The 17,634-nt window shown below is 50.8% G+C and overlaps 1 protein-coding gene across 1 annotated transcript; it reads left to right on the top strand.

The window, feature by feature from the left end:
• The first annotated feature begins 230 nt into the window (after positions 1–230).
• On the top strand, positions 231–13,596 carry LOC127326956 (CASP-like protein 1E1). The gene is made up of 2 exons (XM_051353749.2): positions 231–632; positions 13,079–13,596. The coding sequence occupies exons 1-2, from the start codon at positions 358–360 to the stop codon at positions 13,407–13,409; spliced, it is 606 nt and encodes a 201-aa protein (XP_051209709.1). The 5' UTR covers positions 231–357; the 3' UTR covers positions 13,410–13,596.
• Positions 13,597–17,634: the final 4,038 nt, after the last annotated feature.

A 17,634-nucleotide genomic window follows, 5' to 3' on the forward strand; every position in this document is an offset into this window, starting at 1 on the left:
CGACGCAGCGGCGCCAGTCGCTGGCGCGCCTGAGAAGATGCATCGACGCAGGATCGCTGCCAGGCGGGCCCAACGAAACGTCTGCCAGACGCGAGCGGACACTTTCAGGGTCCGCGCAGCATCCGCGGAGACGCATCCGAGACGCATATTTAGGGTAAGTTTACGTCGCCACGGACCGCTCGATCACTTTGGGGCGCCCCGCTGGAGAAGTGCACATACGCATTTTCGATCAACGACGGACGCCTACCTTGCTCCTTCCTTCGTTGCGCCACACGCACTGCCACACCGCACACGCACCGTTTTGTCCGCCCAGCTACCCCAAAAGCAACCACAGGCACACCGCTGTGGCTGTGGGCAATGGAGTCGCGCGTGAAGCCCGGGTTTAACGGCGTGAGCGGCGCCTCAGACAGCCGCAGAGGCTACATGGGAGCGGCGGCGGCGGTCCGCCGCAAGCCGCAGGTGGACGGCTGCAGCGTGGCGCTAAGGGTGTTCATCCTGGCGGCGACGCTTGTTGCCGCCGTGCTGATGGGCGTGGACAGGCAGACCAGCACCGTACAGGTCACCATCGCCGACGCGCTGCCGCCGCTCAAGGTTCCCGTCACGGCCAAGTGGTCCTACTCCTCCGCCTTCGTGTAAGTGCCTGCACTTGATCCGCCTAGTGAAATAACACCGCAATTACACTCCCGCACTTCAGTCAATTACTATCTAATCTTCTCTTCGTTTGCGTCCGTTTTCTTGACATAACGAATTGCATATCCGTATTTTCTTGTTCGGCGATTACAATTCATGAAGCATGTATGCAACAGTGTAGCTAGCATGGTGAAATACAATAGTCTTTAGAATAAAATATATGTACTCATTAGATAGGACAAGACAATGGATATAATTAAGGACGCACGTATGTTTCAGAAAAAAAAAACTTAGAAATGGGCCAGTCCAAGCACATGCGTGTGCCTTTATGACAATTGAATATTTAGGCATACTTTTGTTCAGAAATAATTTTTTAGAAATATATATTAACCGAAGCCTGGATGTATACCGGTATTTTTGATCTCACAAGCAGGCTCCAAACAAGCTAGTGAAGTGTGCCAGTCTCGCCATCTCGGCATGCGCACATGTCACACATGGTTACAATATTGTTTACTCACTCCATCCACAAATAAGTGTACACGCGGATTTTTCAAGACAAATCATGAAGTGAAGTAAAAAATATTCTCTCTGTCTCAGTTTACTAGTCTTCCCCGTATCCTAGGTCGCCAATTTAAATATATGATTTAAATTATATAATGCGAATATTATATCATTGGAAAATAGAACATCTAAACTTTCTAATGATATAATTTTTATAACATATAACTAATGCTAACTTGATTAAATTTACGACCTAGGAGTACGCGCACGCCTAATAAACGGTAAGACTGCTCATAGTGGGAGTAACGTAGCTAGTAACATCACATATCTCAAGGTATTTTGGTGACATGACATGCAAATAAATGAAGAAAGAGAGTGAGGTGGTAACTAGCTATGTTATCATAACATCACACACCCCAAGGCAAAATGAGTCTACAACATAATAAATGACACAATGCATGACACCATATATAAGTTAATACCCACTATGAAAGTAGTAACCTAATCTAGTAACATGACATATGTTACTAATCTAAGTTACTCCCCATTATGACCAGCCTAAGAGAGGGAGTACATTGGGAATATGCATATCTCCTCTTTAATTCTTTCACCTCCAATAAGCTAAATGCATGTAGAAAACAAGAAAAATATGTGCTTCATATTATTAAATTTGATCTTCATGCGATGAGACCGAAGCAATTAAAGTGTATTGAAAAGATAGAAGTACACTTTTTTGTGGATAAAATTAGAGCTAGATGTCCACTTATTTAAGAATGGAGGGATTAGCTTGTCTAAATCCGTACACTCTATTCCAGTCACTACGTACACATACATGCCATTTGGGGGGGGGGGGGGCAACTAGAAAGCAACCAGTTCCCCGTTTAGTATATATTTTTGGAAGTCCCGGGCAGAGCAAAATTACCTCTAGACTTTCATCATACCTTCTATTATTTTCATGAGTGTTCATCCTCTTTGCGGTATCGTCGATATGTCGCTCTCTGTAGCTGCGATATATATGCAGCCGATGGAGAAACGAAACAAAAAGCGATTCACCGACAGGGATACGCACTTTAGGCGGTGAGAAGGATGACACGTACGCACCGAAGCGGCGTCTATCCGGCTAGCTGATTTCCTACCGTCCACTGCTCGATCGCGTCTCTCGATCTTGATCCGCACGTACAAACGAGCCCTTCTCTTTCTCCTACCTAGAAAGAAAGACCATTTGCGGTTTACTATGGACAGGGATGCAAGGACAAATTAGAATTACGTATAGCTTTTCAGGTAACTAAATTAACCCGATTTGGGTACGTCCGTGCTGCTGTAGTCAATATCTCTGAGCTGCTTTGCGTACGTAAGCGGTAACGAGTTACTCCGGGGATGTAGTTTTGGCTCCCGGGTTCGTATGGACCCATTATCTGAACCAATGATAGGTGTGCTAAGATTGCTGAGCGAGAGAGAAATTAAGATGTTACTCTTGCCAGCAAATCAATCCAGCGACTAAACTCCACTGTGCATGATCGGTCTTAGGTAGGAGTGTTGGTAAAGGACATCAAACTGATGGCCGCAGACTTCTCTGTTGTATCCTTTCGGCATGTTAAACGCTCTCTAAATGTAGCGGCACACATTTTAGCTAAATCATGTAATCTAGGGTCTTTAGGTTTTATTTTTAATTATGCTCCGGCTTGCATCCGGAAGACCCTTTGTATTGATATGAGTTAATCAATAAAGTGCCGTATTCTATCAAAAAAAATACGTGTGGGTGGTCGCGTACGGTCGGTACAAGGGCCCCGCATCGATAAGGGACGGCGAGGAATCCGGATGCGCGGTACAGGTTGGTGGCGGTGTTGTAGACCATGGGTCCTGTTTTTTCTGTCGGCCCGTGGCTCCCAGATTTGACTAGCCCAACTTTGATGTCGCTCTCTTTAGAAGAGAGTAGGGGGCAATGTAAAGGGATGCGGCGCAACTGTTTGCCATCACGCGGTTAAAAAATGCGTCTGACCCAGCAACCTGACGTATAGTGATCGGGTGTTTGTTGAGATGCAAATGTGACCCAAATATGCGCATTGGATGCGTCTCCATGGACGCTGCGCGGTTCCGCTAGCATATGACGAACGTTTCGTCGGGACCGCCTGGCAGCAACCCAGTCTTGATGCGTCTTCTCAGGCGCGCTAGTACTGGCGTCGAGGCGTCGCTTCAGCAGTCAGCGCCACGTTAATGACGATGGCTCGCCTGCCGAGCGGCCGCGCCCCTCGGCTACCTCCGGCGTATAAAGAGGGGCGCGTTCTTCTTCCTCACCCTCTCCTACACACAAATCCTAACCGCCACAACCTCCACCGTAGCGTCGTCTCGCTATTCCTGCGACGCAACCAACCTCGCGAGGTACTACATGGCGGGTCCAGGTAGCCGGCGAGGTGGTTGAGGCCGCGGGCGTGGCCGCCGTGGTCGGGGCCGCCGAGGTGGAGCCGCTACAGCCCACGCTCGCCGTCGCCTGCGCCATCGTCGTCTTCGCAGGAGGTCCGGTGATTCGAGTTCCTTCTCGGCATCGACCAGGACCCCCTCGGCATCAAGCAGCTCCCGAAAAAATTCACCGAGTTCGTCGACAGCGTCGAGCCGACCGAGTTGCAGCTACGGGAGGCCAACTGCAACTTTTGGCGGTGGCCTATCGAGGTCTTATTCGACGGGCAGGGCAAGATGGACTTGCACACCGGGTGGGACAAGTTCGCGCGCGACCTCGGTCTCGAGCCCGGCTGCCAGCTCACCTTCCTCTACGAGGGGGATGGCGAGATGATCGTCAAGGTGTTCGACGACACATCCTACAGCATGCACTACCACACCGGCGAGTCCGGCTCGGACACTGATAGTTAGAACTGTCAAAATGTTATTTCTTTGCGGCGAAGATGGCCACGGGCCAATTAAAACCACTAGTGGAGGTTTCTGTATGTTCCCATTGGTAGGAACAACAGGGCTTGCCAGCTGGATTTTCCAGTTTGGATGATTGAGAGTGTCAGAGATTGTTTTTTCTTGGCAGGAACACAAGAAACCTGCGATGCCAACACTAGTTAGGTTTCATCGTTTTTCAATGTTTAAACCATGTTCCCAACTATGTATTAGTTTGTGTAATGTTTGTATCTATGTTTAAATGAAAAGGAGAAGAAACACTCCCGGTGACCGCTTCAGCGGCACACCGACGCCCACGAGGTGGACGAGGCCGTAGTCGGTCACATAGGCGCCATCGTGTGCGTCGGTGACCAACATGTTGGAGGACTTGATGTTGCCGTGCGACGCGCCAGTGGCGTGGAAGAAGGCGACGCCGCGTGCGCACGCCCTTGGCCCGAACAAAGTCGTACACGATGAGCTTCTCCTCCTTGATGTAGAAGTAGGAGCGGAGGGGCACTAGGTTGTCGTGGTGGAGCGCGCCAAGCGCGGCCGCCGCGCCTCTGAACTCCTTCTCCGGGATGGGCGCCTCCCTGAGCCGCTTCACAGTGACCATGGCGACACCACCATCCAACGTGGCGCGGTAGGTGGAGTCGAGCCAGTCCTTTCTGAGCACCTCGGCTAACGCGTGCAGCAGCTACTCCAGCTTGTAGGCCATGTCCGGCTCGCCCCCACGAACACCATCTTCCTGGCATCACCAGCGCCCGCCGTAGTCGGCAGAGCGGAGCGTGACCGCGAGCGCTTCGCCTCGCCCTTGCCCCTCTCCTCGCCATGGACACCGTCTCCGGCGACGTGTCGTCGCCGCCATACGCCGCCGTCTCGGTGGAGGTGTCAGCCTTGGTCTTGCAACGACAGAAACAGGGCAAGAAGATCACGGCGACCGCCGCCAAGAGCGTCACGATGCCACCAACAACGATACCGGCAATCGCGGCGGCCAAGAGCTTGTTGCCCTTGCTGACTTAAGAAAGGGTAGAAGACGTCCCGCTAAACTCGATGGCCGGCCTTTCGGCGAGCAACGTGGGGACGGGGCCGTTGAGCTGGTTGCCAGAGACATTAAATAGCTAAGTTTCGGGAGGTCAAGGTCGACCGGGAGGGTGCCGTTGAGGGAGTTGTTCTCCAAGTAGAGAGTGGCTATATTGAAATCCAGCGACACCGCTGGAGACACTCCGATGCAAACATACGGGTTAAAGTTTGGTGTGATCGGACCCGGGCGGTGAAAATATAGATGTTTTTTTTGCCTCTGTTTGCACCTCCGGTTGGAGATGCACTGAAGAGAAACCGTCCAGAAACAGTAGTTAGAAAACCAGCCGTTGGGCCTCGCGGCATGGGGTTTAATATACTTGCTGTTGGTCCAGGACAGCCGGGAATCGTTTGCGCCGATACATTACCAGATGGGCCATCACAATGAATGCATCCACAACTATCACAAAAGTCACTATACCATATTGCAGTATACGATGGGGAATACAATGTTTCACATCCATCTGTCCAAGTCTGGTTGGTTGACGTATGGGGAGCATCTAGACCCGGGAGTCAAGATGGATTTCTGTCTCCTAGAATTCTTGTCGTAGTTTAATTTAAGGAAAACGCTTCACTCCCCCCCGGACGATCGAGCGTCCTCGTTCCCCCACACGCAGCGTGCGACGTGTGTCCTTGTGGGTCTCGCAAAACCTTATCTCTTCCATACCTTTCTCCTTTCCACGCAGAACCGCATCGCGAGCGCAGCTCCGCGCTGAACACTGCCCAGCTCCCGCGCCCGGTGACCTCCTATGGCGGCTCGCTCCGTTTCCACACCACCTGCTCCGCCGCCGAAGAGCCCCTTGGCTTTTGCTCATGTCGCCACCACATGTATCCCTTCAAGACCCTCTCCAACGCGTCACCGCAGCGGACGCCTCCGCCGACCGCTTCAGCCTTCCCCTCACTAGAGCAGTCCTCGTCGGCGCCCACCACCGGTTCCTCTCCCAGCCTGACTGGTGTTCCCGGAGGCTTCCACCACCGCGGAGGCGAGCATCAACCACGGAGCAGACCTGGCCTCGGCCATTTCTAAGGCGAGGTCGACTACCTCTCCCGGGCTCCCAGGAGGGCACAACTGTTCGGAGTCCGCGTGCATCTTCCCACCATGGGTGTTTCAAGGCCGGCGCCTGGTTGCTGCAAGGATTTGACGACGGAACTGCTACCGGCAAACGCCGAAGCTACATGCGGCCAACATTGATGCTACTTTCAGCCACCATCGTTGATACATGCCGCGACCGCTTTGCAACAAGGTCCATGACATTGATGCTACCCGCGGCCACCGGCAATGCTACTTGCGGCCACCGCCGTTGCTACTTGCGGCCACCGCCTTTGCTACAAGGTCCATGGCGCCAATGCTACCTGTGGCCTCCACTGTTGCTACAAAGGCCATGGTGTCGTTGCTACATGCGGCCGTTGTTGTTGCTACTTAGGGCCGTCGCCATTTCTACATGCGGCCACCGCCGTTGCTACTCAGCCACCATTGTTGCTACAGGCGGTGCTGCAAGCGAGCAGCGTGAGAGCTCGTCTTCTCCGGCGACGACATCTTCTCCGGCGGCGGCGGCGTGTGTCCCACATGAGGATATAGAAGCACAATTTTTGCAAACTAAGGGGAGGGGTGTGAGCGGATCTGCAAAGAGGTTCCTGCAGGGAGCCAGCGTGGTTCAGGGCCGAGCTCCGCCGCGCTTGCGGGGTTAAGGGGGAAGCTACGCTGGCTCCTACCGTCCTACGCGAGCACCACGAGAGAGGACATCAAAGTTTCTTTTATCCCTCTTTTATATTTCTTCTTTCTATGTCGCTTCCGTTCCAGTCCGCGTGCTTGCGGAGATGGGATGCCAGGCTGGTGAAAGGAGATCACGCGGTTGAATACCACTCCATCGGACGGTGCGCAAGGCGGAGGATCGGGCGATTCTATCCCCCATGGGACGTCCAACAGTCCCTCTTAATTTAAACTAAAACCCACGGCAAAAATTATGAAACACGGAAGTAATGTGTTTCTCAATGATCGGTGGTAGCATTTTTTTTGAACACAGGATGGGGTCCACGACCCCATAGGAGCTATTTCATTAAAACACACGTGGTAGGTATTACAGTGAGGTCCCTTTTCATCACTTGCCCTAAAGAACCAGATATTTGAAGATGAGCCCTCACACTTTACAGAAAGCACCCTGAAAGAAAAGGAGAAAAGCAATCAATGACTTCAGTGCCTCCGCCACCAGACGCCGGCAAGCTCAAGGTGTCTCCGCCGAGCCCAGAGAGAAGGATGCTCGAAAGCTCTACTTCGGTGTAAAGATCCACCCGCTGGCAACCAGAAGAAGTCCGGGGACGCACCACTTGGCCTTCAATCGGCGTCGAGCTCCAGCAGAAGAACCAGAGAGCCTCCGGACCGAAGGTTGAAGAAGGGTCACCTTTTTTACCACAAATCATGGCGGCGAACTTGGTCACCATGTGATGCGTGCGAGGAAGAACAACAGCTCCTGGTTGCCCCTCCATGGAATCAACAACAACAACATCATCCTGCAGCTTCTCTTCTAGCCCACCACCACATTGGCTTGGAGGAGAAAGAAACATGGCAACACTGACCATATCCAGAGAGAAGTCGGTGAGCTTTATTGACGGGGTCGCTGAAGCGCCGTCACCGCCAGCCTCCGGCTCCGACCACCAGAGCACCGCGAGCAGCACCAGGGCACAGCAGGCTGCAGTGAGCAGCTGGAGCTCCACCGCCTCCACCCCCATGAGGGCATAACGCCAAGATCCACAAGGGTAAAGCAGAAAACAAGGAAAGAACTAACCCTAGACCTAACCTATCTACTCCGGCGCGTCTCCTCAACCAATTCCGGCCGGCTATTCCGGCGGAGAGGCATTGGATCGGCCCGGTCTGAGGTGGGAGGCAACCAAGAACTGTAGCAAGGCGAGAGAGAGGAAGGGAGGAATCGAGAGTTTCCTCGTATATTGTAATCCAAATTAGAAGCCTAACGAGCCGATCAGTGGTTGTATTTAGCTAGACCTTACAGTAAATACAATAAGGTACAGTTAGCTGGCTATAAGAGATAAAATATTATAAGTTTGCTTAGTTGGAGGAGAGAGATTAGGAGAGAAGAGAAGTGGGCTCTTATCTAATAGTCAGCTCTAGCACGTGCTCTAGGCACTATGTGAGACTAAAATGTGAGTCATGTATTATAAAAGTTCTACACTTTTATAACTTACTATTGTACATGCTAGTTATAAGTTAACTATATATGATATAACAAGTTATTATAGCCGGCTGCCGACCACACTATTGTTTGCTCTTAGCAGTTAACATCATCAAGTTACTCACAGCCCAACAGGAATGAGGTGCGATTAATGGCAACCACAACGACATCATTTTGTGCAAGGTTGAAGGAATTCCACGTCACAGGGAAAAAAGAAGTTGATGGGATCTTGGGTTCCACACGTGGCTCGGCGGTTCGTCCGATCCGCGCAACATAATTGTTGCAGAAAGGGCTAAATAGACGGTGCATTAGTTCCCAGCTGCCAGCTTCTCACCCATCCTCGCAAGAGCCACCGTACGTGGGTGGGCCACGCAGGCATGCCGCTCATCCTCAGCAAGCTAGCGACCACCGATTTCTCTAGCGGCGCGACGCATTTCTAGCGTTCAAATGGACGTGTCGTGTTCGTTTGTATCGGGCAAAATGGTCGAAATCGTCGGGAAGTCCGTTTGCGTCGGAGGTGGCTCCAGCGGTACGACGCACAATTTTTTTTCATTCATGAAGCCATAATTTACATTAATAAAAAAACATAAAAAAGCCAGAAAGGCGTGCTAAAAGTAGGTGCTGCCTACTGGTCGTCGTCGCTGACGAGGTCAATCAACTCCGGCGTCGGCCATGGAAGCTCGTACGCCGGCGGTAGAGGAGGTACCGCCGCATGGGCAGGAGGCTGTGGCCAGGGATCCCACGCCGGAGCACCATGTGGAGAGCGGTCGTTGGAACGCGTCGGCGTGGCCGGGGGAGTCGCCGGCCTCCCCTGCGCGAGCGCTGACTCGCGGAGCTGGATTGCGAGCCCGTCCCACAAAGCGAGCTCATTGAGCTTGTCCTGCTCATTGTTGGCCAGTGCCATGTTAATGACCTCCTCCTCGGAAATGTCCGGCGGCTGGGTCTACGGATCCCACGCCGGCCCGCCGTCGTCGTGGTCGTACTGTGCCATTGTCACGTCCTCGTCCTCATCCCCGTCCTCGTCCTCGTCCTCGTCCCCATCCTCGTCCTCGTCGCCGTCCTCGTCCGCGTCCTCCTGGTCGTTCTCTTCTTCTTCTGCGGCGATCTCGCGCTCGAAGTAGTCTACGTTGGCGAGGTAGCCAGCGCGGCGGCGCGCGTCGAACTCCCACGACCCGAATGAAATCCAGTTGTACGAGTCCAGCGCGTACGCCGGATCCTCCCGTAGATCCGGCGGCAAGATCGCTCGGCGACGGCGCACCTCGTCCCGCCGCTCTCGGCCCTCGCGCGGCACGGGGGGAACCGGCACGCGCCTCGAGTTGAAGTACCAGCCCCCTCCCGGAAAGTTCGCGTCCGGCCATGGTACCGGCCGGTTTTCCTCCCATAGCTGCCGTGCGAAGTCGACCGCGGACGTACCGGCCGACCCGTGCCTTCTTGCCGGACCGCGAGCCGCTAGACTCGTGGTCGTTCTTGGTCTTGCGGAACGGACAACATTTCTTCCCCATGGCGTCGGTGGGGTGGATACCGTGGGATGTGGCAATTGTTTGGTCGGGGAAATGGCCGCCGGCAGCGTCCCTTTAAGAGGCTCGGACGCCATCTCGCCTTCAATGGCCTGCCACTGCAACGCCGTCCCGCTGCGCACGCTCGCGGAAGCCGAGGCGCACCATTAACGTGGCCCTACAAAGGCTGCAGCGTGCCGCTCGTTAATAATGTCGCGGAAGAAGATGCAGATGTGTCCCTGCCAGGCGGGCCCGTGCGAGGACCGAGCGGACACTTTGCGCGTCCGCTCAGCGTCCGCAGAGATGCAAACCTGGCGCATATTTGGGTCAGGTTTGCGTCTCCGCGGACGGCCCGGTCAGTATGCGTCGCACCGCTGGAGGTAGTGCCAGATGCATTTTCGGTCACGCCGGACACAAACGGTCGCTCATCTTCCGTTTGCGTCGCGCCGCTGGAGATGCCCTTACAAAAAGACGGAAATATATGGACGAACATTGCTATGTTTCCTTGTTATTACTGGGTAAACCCAGTGTATCTCTTCTTTGTAGGAGCTAGTCACCAAGGACGTGTTTGGTTACCTAGGTCAATTTCTTGCATGATTGCACCAGGGAGATGTGAGCCCCTATGCGTTTAGAACGGGCCATGGGCAAGAAAAAGCCACTCGTTTCGTAGCCTGTGCATAATTTTTTGGCAGCAGAAACGAAGGGCTCTAGTCTGTTTGGTTTCATATGAGCCCAACTTAAGCCTCATCACTTATTCCATGATGACATTACCTCTCACCTCCTCACCTATCACAAAGCTTGACACCGCTGTCACGAAGCCTGGCACCACGCCGGTGCGCGGGAAGACCACCATGCCACTCTCGCCGACGATGGCCAAGGCAGCGTGCGCAAGACTGGGTTGAATATGATAGGGCGAAGCTTTCAGTGTAGCACAACAAGAACATCGACACCATAACACCGTCACTTCCTACACCTACACGGTTACCGCCATGGATTACTGCATATCACATACTATAACCATCACCATCATGACACCGTCAGTCACACCCATCACAGGCATCACCACGACGACGATCAACATCATGACAGCGCCGTTCACGCCCGTCATAAGCATTACAATGTCACCGACGACGATGTCGAACACCACCATGACATCGCCGGTCACGCCAATCACAGACATCACCACGTCACCGAATACGAAGAACACCACCATGACACCGCCGTTCATGCCCGTCACAACCATCACCATGTCGCTGAGCACGAAGTTGAATACCACCATAGCAACGCAGGTCATAAGCATCACCACATCGCTGACCACGAAGACGAACATCACCATGCCGCCACCACCATGGATTATCACCTCTCCCGTTCATGAAGATGGCGAGCCAGAAGTTGAACAAAAGTACTCTAAACCTTAGTCACACATACATACAGATTACACTATACTTCTGAGTCATTTATCTATCAACGTATGTACACCGAAACAAAAACCTGTCAACATGAAAGTCACGCGGAATGGTGAGGTGAACCTACTCATGAAAGGAAATCTCAAATGGTTAAGCGTGTGCGACGAATTTGACATAATTCGCTTAATACTTCATACACGAAATTGACGATTTTGACCGACGAAACTCGAAACCGATTGTGGAAATTGGTTCGTATCATCGACACGCATCTTTTTCATATACATCTTATTTCGATTCAGACTATATTTGTGTTGATTTGAGAGAGGGTGTGTGGAGTAGTATGAGAGAAAGTGAGTATAAGCAACAGCTCGTGCAGCCGTTGCATCGCTAGCCAAAGTGGCTTGAGAACATGACTGTCCTTCAAGAAACTGCCATTACGAGCATTCCTCCAGAACCTGGGCCAACGCTGTTTTAAGAACCGGTCCTGCAAAAAACGCGGCTCAGCCCAAACAAACAAACAGACGAAAATTGCTAACCCCATACGAGGCAATGGACATGCAGCGTAGCAAACGCGCCCCAAGATGATTAGATTCTTTTCCAGCGGAGACGTGTCTAAGTCTACTCGATCGCGCCATCGTTTTCCTGTAATCTTGTGGGCGCACAATCGCGTGCACATGTCCTGGACGCTCGATACGTCTGTGTCTATGCTTCTTTGCTCGGCTATCATTGAAGCCTTGGTTAGCACAGAGTTTTAATGGAGATTAGTGGAAATAATCCTCACCAAATTTTAAATCTTTACTTATTTTAAATGCATATTTGTTGTTAGAGTATAAGCGAGTTAATTTAATCCCTGATTATGCCCACTTTTCTCCAACTTTTAGTGCATTTTTCGCAATCCCCAATACCCTACCTCTACCTAGTGGGTTGAGAATTGGATTTTGTGGGAATTGGATGACAACAGAGGTTTCGTCCAATACTCTAAAATATTATCCCACTAAACCCCACAACACTCTAGTGTCAAATAAGTCCTAAATGGAAAATTTTGCTTGCAACAAGAATCCGCCGGGAAAATAACATCTTATTTTTTCGGTACGTCTGTGTCAAATTGTCGATGCCGTTTGCTCGGCTAACATTAAACGGGAAAATTTCCTTGCTCAATGAATCATCCAGGAAAATATGATCTTGGGTTTTTAGTGTAGATAATGATTTATGCTACAAGTGTGCAAACAAGTGTGGATCTGAGAGAGTGAACCTGTAACTTCTCGAATCTCAAAAGTTTGCACACTAGGTATACTACTCGAATCTTCTTTTTGTAGCCAAGAATACTAGGTATTTCACCTTGAGATTTTGCAGAATCCTGTAATACATCACTCACAATATCTATGATTTATTTCATAATTTTTTTGACTTTAAAATGCTGTTTTCGAAATTTAAAAATAACGACACTACAGCTGTATAACGAGGACCCAAAACCCTCGGCAAACAATTTGGCCCTCGGCATTTACCTATTTTCCTGACATCCATGTAGGCCAAGCTTCATTTATGGTTTTTGTAAAATGTTCACTTTTGCTCTATATCTCTTTCATCTAAGTTAATGTTATTTCGTAAGAGCACGTGTAGAGGGCCGGCTCTTCGTAAGAGTCCACTTCTTCTCTTATTTCCTATCTCTCCTTTTTTTATAAGCAGAAGTGTCATGTAAGTAGGCTTATAACCCAATATTATATTCTCTAGTAGATGTACTGGCAAATGCCCTTTTTTTCTTCTGAGAAGATCAATCATTCTCCTCCGAGGAGAACGGAATCGATCTTAGTAAATGATCCAATTCTATAGTACTTTAGCTACCTTATAATTTGGAGCGAGGAATTGTGAGGAATTAACAGAACATGCATTCTACACCTACGTGCAGGTACTTCGTGGTGGCAAACGCGATGGCGTGCGCCTTCTCGGTGGTATCTCTGGCGGCGTGCCGCAGCCGGAGCGCGGTATTGCCGCTGATGATCGGCGACCTAGTGATGCTGGCGTTGCTGTTCTCGGCGGTGGGCGCGTCAGCGCAGTTCGGCATCCTCGGCGAGCGCGGCAACTCGCACGTGCAGTGGGGGAAGGTGTGCCACGTCTACAACAAGTTCTGCGAGCGCGCCATGGCCGCCGTCATCGTCTCCCTCATCGCTGCCTTCACTAACCTCGTCCACCTCATGCTGGCCATCCTCGACATCCACAAAAACTCCTCCTACTACTAGAGCTATATAGCTCAGCTAGCTGCTGACTCATGGCCACGCATCGGAGATCGACCGATGCATCATGGTAGTACTAGCTTGATCGATCTCCGAGTGAATTATTAATGGTCTCCGTCTAGTAGTTGATTTGGTGACTCTGGTCATTAAGGTTCATAATGCAGTACATGGTTTTCGCCCCCGGGGCTCCTTATATTTTGTTTTGGCACCATCTTTTTTACAAGGGTTGGTCGGAGAGATGTGTCTCACGAAGAGGTACGTGTGCTCTAGCGACTCGGGTGGCGATTGGGAGCTCGCCCTCCCCGAGCGCCGGCGGCGCGGCTCCTACCACGTCCTTGGGGGGCGCTGGGGCCTGCGTTCGACGCCAGTGGGGAAGGGGTACAGGTCCGCACCCCTCGCCGCCGTCGTCTTCGAGGCCGAGGGCTCGAAGGACGATTGCTGGGATACAGAGGATGATGCTGTTGCGCCGCCGCCCCCTTCTCCGGTGAATCTTGGCTGGTTCTGGTCGGATCTGGGGGACGCCGCCGCAGGCGTCTGCGCCTGGTTCGCCGTGGGCGGGGAGCTCCCCGGGGAACCACCGCACCTCCGCAACATCGCCGTCACCTTTGCTGGGGTTCGACCATTTTCCCCCGCTTCAAGCCTCGATGGGACCAGGGAGGTGCCCCGCTTCTACAGATCTGGAGTGCTGTCAGCTAGAAGGAGGGCCTCTTGTGATCCTCGTCGGAGAACTGGTGGTGGACCTACCGCCGTGCCCAGGGCGGCCGGAGGCAGGGAGGATGGCGCAGCAGCTAGGGTTGGATTCTGGGAAGGTCCTACTGGGGGCGGGCCGTGTTGGGCTCTCTAGGCCGACCCAAGGTGCGGGGAACAGGCCTGCGGTATAGGTCCAGTCCGACCGTGTATCGCTTGGGCAGTTCGGGCTGGCCCAAGTTGTGCGGACTCCCCTTTCCGCTGATGCCCCGAGGCCTCGACCGCTGGATGGCTGCCACGTTGCTCCTGCGGACGATGTGCGGTCCAGGCGTTCTAGGGCTCCTATTGCGGACAGTTTTACTCCTCACTCTAGGTTTCCTAGCTTTCCCTCGTGACGTTCGACGCAACATCGCCGCCGCCAAGACCTTGTCTACCCACCTCGACCCCACCTCCGGTGAACTCGTTCCTCGCCTTACGACCATGGATCAAGACCGATCCTACCATGGCAAGCGGCACTACGACGACTTCAACGATGGTTACACACGCAACCGAGACCAAGATCTCCGACAGAAATTGGATAGGGAGCAAGAAGAGCACTGCTGACAACAACGTCAATGAGACCGCGAGTTCGACAGTGCGGGCTCCTCGTCGTGGCGTTCTGAGGGGGAACATGCACGATAGGACCCCCGGGCCCCTCCACCGTCGCCGCCGTTGGCTAGCGGCCACGATTCTGGGAAGAATGCGCGCCGGAGGTCGCTCCGCCAACCTCGCGCTCAACAAGGGGCGGGCTGACACGCGTACAGCACGCGTCCGTTGGGAACCCCAAGTGGAAGGTGTGATGCGTACAGCAGTAAGTTTTCCCTCAGTAAGAAACCAAGGTTTATCGAACCAGTAGGAGCCAAGAAGCACGTTGAATGTTAATGGTGGCGGAGTGTAGTGCGGCGCAACACCAGGGATTCCGGCGCCAACGTGGAACCTGCACAACACAACCAAAATACTTTGCCCCAATGTAACAGTGAGGTTGTCAATCTCACCGGCTTGCTGTAACAAAGGATTAGATGTATAGTGTGGATGATGTTTGCAGAGAACAGTAAGAACGAGTATTGCAGTAGATTGTATTTGATGTAAACAATGGACCGGGGTCCACAGTTCACTAGTGGTGTCTCTCCAATAAGAAATAGCATGTTGGGTGAACAAATTACAGTTGGGCAATTGACAAATAAAGATGGCATGACAATGCACATACATATTATGATGAGTAGTGTGAAATTCAATTGGGCATTACGACAAAGTACATAGACCGCTATCCAGCATGCATCTATGCCTAAAAAGTCCACCTTCGGGTTAGCGTCCGCATCCCTTCCAGTATTAAGTTGCAAACAACAGACAATTGCATTAAGTATGGTGCGTAATGTAATCAACATAAATATCCTTAGATATAGCATTGATGTTTTATCCGTAGTGGCAACAGCACATCCACAACCTTAGAACTTTCTGTCACTGTCCCAGATTTAATGGAGGCATGAACCCACTATCGAGCATAAATACTCCCTCTTAGAGTTACAAGTAACGACTTGGCCAGAGCCTCTACTAGCAATGGAGAGCATGCAAGATCATAAACAACACATATATGATAGATTTATAATCAACATAACATAGTATTCCATATTCATCAGATCCCAACAAACGCAACATGTAGCATTACAAATAGATGATCTTGATCATGTTAGGCAGCTCACAAGATCTAACAATGATAGCACAATGAGGAAAAGACAACCATCTAGCTACTGCTATGGACCCATAGTCCAGGGGTGAACTACTCACACATCACTCCGGAGGCGACCATGGTGGTGAAGAGTCCTCCGGGAGATGATTCCCCTCTCCGGCAGGGTGCCGGAGGCGATCTCCTGAATCCCCCGAGATGGGATTGGCAGCGGCGGCGTCTCTGGAAGGTTTTCCGTATCGTGGCTCTCGATACTGGGGTATTCTCGACGAAGGCTATATGTAGGCGGAAGGGTAGGTTTAGGGGCGACGCGAGGGCCCCACACGCCAGGGCCGCGCGACCCAAGCCCTGGCCGCGCCGCCCTGTTGTGTCGGCGCCTCGTCGCCCCACTTCGTTTCCCTTTCGGACTTCTGAAAGCTTCGTGGAAAAATAAGACCCTGGGCGTTGATTTCGTCCAATTCCGAGAATATTTCCTTACTAGGATTTCTGAAACCAAAAACAGCAGAAAACAGCAACTGGCTCTTCGGCATCTCGTTAATAGGTTAATGCCGGAAAATGCATAAATATGACATAAAGTGTGTATAAAACATGTGAGTATCATCAATAAAGTAGCATGGAACATAAGAAATTATAGATACGTTTGAGACGTATCAAGCATCCCCAAGCTTAGTTCCTACTCGTCCCCGAGTAGGTAAACGATAACAAAGATAATTTCTGAAGTGACATGCTATCATAATCTTGATTAATACTATTGTAAGCACATGAGATGAATGCAGCGATTCGAAGCAATGGTAAAGACAATGGTTAAACAACTGAACCATATAGCAAAGACTTTTCATGAATAGTACTTTCAAGACAAGCATCAATAAGTCTTGCATAAGAGTTAACTCATAAAGCAATAGATTCAAAGTAAAGGCATTGAAGCAACACAAAGGAAGATTTAAGTTTCAGCAATTGCTTTCAACTTGTAACATGTATATCTCATGGATAGTTGTCAACATAAAGTAATATGATGAATGCAAATATGAAAGTATGTAAGAATCAATGCACAATTAACACTGTTTGCTTCTAAGATGGAAGGAAATAGGTAAACTGACTCAACATAAAAGTAGAAGAATGGCCCTTCGAAGAGGGAAGCATGGATTGCTATATTTGTGCTAGAGCTTTTATTTTGAAAACAAGAAAAAAATTTGTCAACGGTAGTAATAAAGAATATGTGTTATGTATAAGATATCCTACAAGTTGCAAGCCTCATGCATAGATTACCAATAGTGCCCGCACCTTGTCCTAATTAGCTTGGATTTACATGGATTATCATCGCATAACATATGTTTTAACCCAGTGCCACAAAGGGGTACCTCTATGCCGCATGTACAAAGGTCTAAGGAGAAAGCTCGCATTGGATTTCTCGCTTTTGATTATTCTCAACTTAGACATCCATACCGGGACAACATAGACAACAGATAATGGACTCCTCTTTAATGCATAAGCATTCAACAACAAATAATATTCTCATAAGAGATTGAGGATTGTTGTCCAAAACTGAAACTTCCACAATGGATCATGGCTTTAGTTAGCGGCCCAATGTTCTTATCTAACAATATGCATACTCAAACCATTCAACTCATGATAAATCACCCTTACTTCAGACAAGACGAACATGCATAGCAACTCACATGATATTCAACAAAGATAGTTGATGGCGTCCCCAGGAACATGGTTATCGCTCAACAAGCAACTTATTAGGAAATAAGATACATAAGTACATATTCAATACCACAATAGTTTTTAAGCTATTTTTCCCATGAGCTATATATTGCA

This window comes from Lolium perenne, chromosome 3 (genome assembly GCF_019359855.2).
Source record: "Lolium perenne isolate Kyuss_39 chromosome 3, Kyuss_2.0, whole genome shotgun sequence".
Lineage (NCBI taxonomy): Eukaryota > Viridiplantae > Streptophyta > Magnoliopsida > Poales > Poaceae > Lolium > Lolium perenne.